Source organism: Rhea americana, unplaced genomic scaffold (assembly GCF_003343005.1).
Source record: "Rhea americana isolate MKP2758 unplaced genomic scaffold, rheAme1 scaffold_482, whole genome shotgun sequence".
Lineage (NCBI taxonomy): Eukaryota > Metazoa > Chordata > Aves > Rheiformes > Rheidae > Rhea > Rhea americana.
The window spans coordinates 238,552-243,660 of NW_028186626.1; the positions used below are offsets into that span (position 1 = coordinate 238,552).

Sequence of the window (5,109 nt, forward strand, 5' to 3'; positions counted from 1 at the left end):
GTTGTTGTTTTAAATAGGTGGGACCCAAACCGCTCAGTTTCCTGGAAACTGTGTTTTTCCTTTCTCTCCCCGCCGCCGTCCCCGGCCGGGGGGGAGGAGGGGGTTGCGCTACCTCCCCTATATAAGCGGCGGAGCCGGGAGAAGGGCAGCAGCCGCCGACCCCGCACGGCCCCGCCGCCCCCGAGCCCCCCCGAGCCCCCCACCATGGCTGAAGGTAAGACGGCGCCGCGGTGCCTGGCCGGAGATGCCCGGCAGGTTTTGCGGGGGGTGGCCTCGTCCCGGGGGGCTGCAGACCGGTGCTGGCCCCCACCCGTCTGTCCGTCCGCCCGTCCGTCTGTCTGCACCGGGCGGCTCCGCTGCTGCTGTGCTGCTCCCCGGTGTCCCTGGAACTGGCCCAGGAGCTGGGCTGTCACGCTGGCGACCCAAGCGAAGTGTAATAGAAAATGTGAGATATTAAAGGACAGGGTTGCAACGGGGAAAAAATGTGCTGCTCRGTGGAAGGCTGTGCTGGCGCTGTCCCGCCGCAGCGGCACTGCTCTCCGCGCGCCGGAGCAGCACCAGGGTTTGCACAACGAAGTTTTGTGCTATTTAAAGCGCTCGGCACTCCCCTGGAAGACAGTGCCGACAGCTGAACCAAGAGACTGCACAGAGGGTCTCGCCTGCGTTTTAAGACACTTTCTGGCAACTCTCTCAGCAATAACACTCCCAGGCCTATATCCCCCAACGTGTGTGGCTTTTTAGAGCTTGTGTGAGGGTGAGAAGAGGCCCCCAAAACTCTTAAAACAACCCTAGAAATGGGATGTTGGTGTAGGATAGCGATCGGCAGTGGTCCGTGCGGCAGGGCTGGGCGAGACAGTGCCAGCCCCCGAGCCCGCAGCTCCACGCAGGTTTGCAGCCGTCCGCAGCAAGGGTTGGACTGGCTGGGGCGAGCGCGGCGTGGGGGGCGGCAGGGGCAGGGCCCCTCTGTGCCCCGGGGCCCCCGGCCGGCCTGGCCTCGCCTCGCCGGTGAGCAAGCAGGCCCAGCCGGGGTGGCGAGACTGGCCGCCTCCCGCAGCCCGTGCTGCTCTCAACTCTGGGGACTGGCGCGTGGGTTTTCCTCTGGGAACAGCGTGCCCCGGCTCTGCAGCAGCGCTGGGAGAGCCAGGCAGCCGCAGCCCCTGGGGCCAGCAGCGACTCCGGGGCGGTGAGCAGAGCAGCGCCTGCCCATGGGGCCCCACAGCCTCGCTCGGGTCGCTGCCCGGCGCTGAGCTCGTTCTGTGCTCTCCTGCGTTAAGTAATTTTGCTTACACTGGCAAAGAAACCATCTGACTGCTGCGCATTCCCAGGTCGCTGGCCTGGGACGATGAGGGATGGCGCTGCCCTGCCGTGCACTGCACTGCACCGCGCTGCCCCAGCACGGCGCCCGGGGCGGCGGGTGCAGCAGTGCAGCCCCTCACGGCRGGTGCACGGCGCTGCTCCCGCAGGCTGGTGGCAGGAGCAGGCAGAACGAGCACCCCGGGCCAGGGGTCCGCACCTCGGTGTCGGCCGCTCCTGTAGGTCACGGCCGCTGAGCAGTAAAGCTGCCCGGGGAGCATCTGCTCGGCMTGACGGAGGCACGGAAAGTGCCCCTGGCCTGCTCGGAGCTGGCAAACGCTCCTCGCCGGGAGGGTGGGGAGGACCAAATGCACTGCGAGCCTGGCACRGGGGCCTGGAAGCGGAGCTGAGCGCTGGGCTCTGCTCGTGTGCCGAGCCCAGCTGGATGCCCTGAGCTGTGGACGTGGCTCTGGCAGCATGTGGCATCCGTCCCTGCACGGGCTGCAGCGCGGTGACCTGGGGACCGTGGCATGGAGCTGGGGCAGCAGAGCAGCATTTGGCTGCGGCCCCGCTGGTGCGAGACCCCCGGCCACCAGCGGGCCGGACCCGCTGCCCCAAGCCCGGCTGAGATGCCGCTGCCTTTGCAGAGCTGGTGCTGGAGGCATGCGACCTGCAGTGCGAGAGCAACGGCCGGGCGCACCGCACCGCCGACATGGGCTGCCGGCAGCTGGTGGTGCGCCGGGGACAGCCCTTCGCCCTCACGCTGCGCTTCGCCGGCCGTGGCTACGAGGAGGGCGTGCACGAGCTCGCCTTCAACGTGCAGACAGGTAAGCGGGGCTCGGGGGCGGCGCGGCACCGTCCCCCCGCCCCAGCACAGTCCCCGGCACTGGCACTGCGAGAGCGCGCTGCTCTTGCAGTGCCGGGAGCCGCCGCGCGGCCGGCACGGACCTGCCCCGCGGTGCCTGGGCTCGGCTCCCCCCTCAGCGTGCCGGGCGCTACTAATCCCGGGATCGGCCCGTTTGCAGCACAGCAGCGCGGCCGCCCTGGGCAGAGGCGCCGGCTCCTGCCGGAGGGAGGGCAGCAGCTGGGCGCAAAAGCGGAGCAGGCGCCGGAGAGCCCGGCCCCGGCGGCGGCGGCAGGGCGGGAGGCGGAGGGCACAGCGGGGGGAGCCGGGCGCCGGGGCCGGCCGCGGGGCTCAGCCCCGCCGGGAGGGCAGGGGAGAAGCTGTGTCACGCTCATGAGCTCACGGGTATTTTTGGTGACTGGGCTGGCGCCCGCCCGCACCATGGGCTGGCCAGGGCCCAGGGAGCGGCGCCTCGGCCCCCTCCCACCGCAGCGGCGGCCGGAGCGGGCTCGGTGCAGGTGGCGGGGACACGCGCTCCGCGGGGGCGGACGGGCTCCCTCCAGCCCTGGCCTGGCCCCGCGGCCGCTGATGTAATCGCTAAACACGAGAAGCTCGCAGCGGCCCCAGGCCCCGCGGCTGCGTGCTTGGGGCGCCCTGGGGCTGCGTGCAGGTGGGTGCGGGGCTGCGTGCCTGGGGTGCCCCAGGGCTGCGTGCAGGTGGGTGTGGGGCTGCGTGCTGGTGGGCACCCCGGGGCTGCGTGCAGGTGGGCGTGGGGCTGCGTGCCTGGGGTGCCCCAGGGCTGCGTGCAGGTGGGTGCGGGGCTGCGTGCCTGGGGTGCCCCAGGGCTGCGTGCTGGTGGGTGCAGGGCTGCGTGCAGGTGGGCGCCCTGGGGCTGCGTGCTGGTGGGCGTGGGGCTGCGTGCTGGTGGGCGTGGGGCTGCGTGCTGGTGGGCGTGGGGCTGGGTGCGTGCAGTGCTGCAGCTGGGGCCATGCAGCCCCTCAGCTCCACCGCGGAGATGGAGGCTGCGCCGGGCTGGGGATCCCGGGAGAGCCCCCAAGCAGCCCCGGGCGCCCGCGCCACCGGGACCCCGCGGGGCGATGCTGACGGTGCCCGTGCTCGCAGGGCCCTGCCCCACGGAGGCCTCGGGGACCAAGTCCCGCTTCCTCGTGAGCGACTTCCCCGAGGAGTCGGGCTGGAGCGCGGTGGTGCAGGAGCAGCAGGGCGCCGCGCTGTGCCTGTCCCTGTGCTCGCCGCCCACCGCCCGCATCGGCCGCTACAGCCTCACGCTGGAGGCCACCACTGGCTACGAGGGCACCAGCTTCAGCATCGGCGACTTCGTGCTGCTCTTCAACCCCTGGCACCCTGGTGAGACCTCGCCTCCGAGCTCGGGGCACCTCAGGACGAGGCTCCCCAGCGCGGCGCCGGGCACGGCTCTCGGCAGCAATCCCCGCCTGGCTCCCCTCTGCCGTCCCGGGATCCGCGAGCACCTTCCCTGGGGACCCTCCTGCCCACGGCCGAGGCTGGAAGCACCCGCGGCTCCCGTCCCCCCCCCCGGCCGGGATCGTCCTCTCCTGGCGGCGCCGGGCTGCGGGACGCGCGGGGCGAAGCGCCCTCGTGCAGCTCCCGGCCGGGCGGCCCCGCCTGGCTGCTCGTCCTCCCTCTCCCCCCGGCGCTGCCCGGCCCCGCGAGCGCGGCCCCGTCCAAGGGCAGATGTTTGCTCAAACCAGGAATTTCCTGACTCCCAGGCGCTTTGTGCTGACTCCGTGGAGATAAGGGCTGTAGGAAGCGTCACTCAGCCAGGCCTGTGCTCAGCGCTGGCGCTGGGGGGATATAGCTACACGTATATGTGCTTTTTTTTTTGCCAGAATGATTCCGGTAAATGGCAGTTTTTCGAGCAGTAACCTCTGTGAGCAATAGGGCTTTAACTGCCTTCCAAGCCGGTGCTCCTAGTGCTCAGCGTTCATTTCTCAGACCCGGGAGGTTTCCGCTCCCAGGGAAAACCCAGCTCCATAAAACAACAGGGAAGTATGCAAGGGAGAAACAGGCAAAGAATGAAAAACAAAAGCCCTCCGAGATACCGCATCAGGTCAAACCCAACTGAGTTCAAATTCTTCAACAGCTTTTTCGTATGGGAGCAATCCTGGCCCTTTGCTCCTCTTGCTTCATTTCCCACCAGATTTCTTCATGCAGAATCGCTGCGGTGGCCTGGGACACGCGGGCCCGGGGAGGCGGCGGGGGGACGAGCGCCGGAGCAGCGGCCGTGCCGCCGGGGAGGGCGGCGGGGGCAGAGCTGCCCTCCCGTCCCCGTCCCCGTGCTGTCCCCATAGCTCTTGCTCTCCCCGCAGAGGACACGGTCTTCCTCCGGGACGAAGACGAGCGCTGCGAGTACGTGCTGTCGCAGCAGGGGCTCATCTACCAGGGCTCTCGCGACTACATCACCACCACCCCCTGGAACTTCGGCCAGGTGACGCGCGGGCGGCCCTGGCCCCACGGCCCACGGCCCCGCCAGGGCGCCCGGGACCCCTCCGTCACGGGTGCCCCACAGGGTGGGGGTGCCCCACTGGGTGCTGGTGCTCAGAGGCAACTGTGGGTGCTCCGCGGGATGCAAGTGTCCCGTGGGGTGTGGGTGGTCTGTGGGACATGGGTGTCCAGAGGTGACTGTGCGTGCCCCATGGGGGGTGGGTGCCCCATGGGATGCGGGTGCCCAGAGGCAACCATGGGTGCCCCACGGGATGCCAGTGTCCAGAAGCGACTGTGGGTGCCCCACGGGGTGCGGGTGCCCCACGGGATGCAGGTGGTCCATGGGACGCAGGTGGTGCACGGGACACGGGTGCCCAGAGGAGACCGTGGGTGCCCCGTGGAATGTGGGTGCCCCACAGGATGCAGGTGGTCCACAGCACGTGGGTGCCYGGAGGCGACGGTGGGTGCCCGGGCCCTCGGAGGAGCCGCGTCTCGGCTCAGGGCAGCCCTGT

General features: G+C 70.0%; 1 protein-coding gene across 1 annotated transcript; it reads left to right on the forward strand.

Annotated features, from left to right (window-relative positions):
- Positions 1-6: 6 nt before the first annotated feature.
- On the forward strand, positions 7-4,683 carry LOC146589008 (protein-glutamine gamma-glutamyltransferase 2-like; the record flags this gene model as incomplete). Its single annotated transcript, XM_085316971.1, has 4 exons — positions 7-214; positions 1,941-2,120; positions 3,260-3,502; positions 4,483-4,683. Coding segments are annotated over exons 1-4 (634 nt in total), but the record flags the coding sequence as incomplete, so codon positions are not given.
- Between the last annotated feature and the right edge of the window lie 426 nt (positions 4,684-5,109).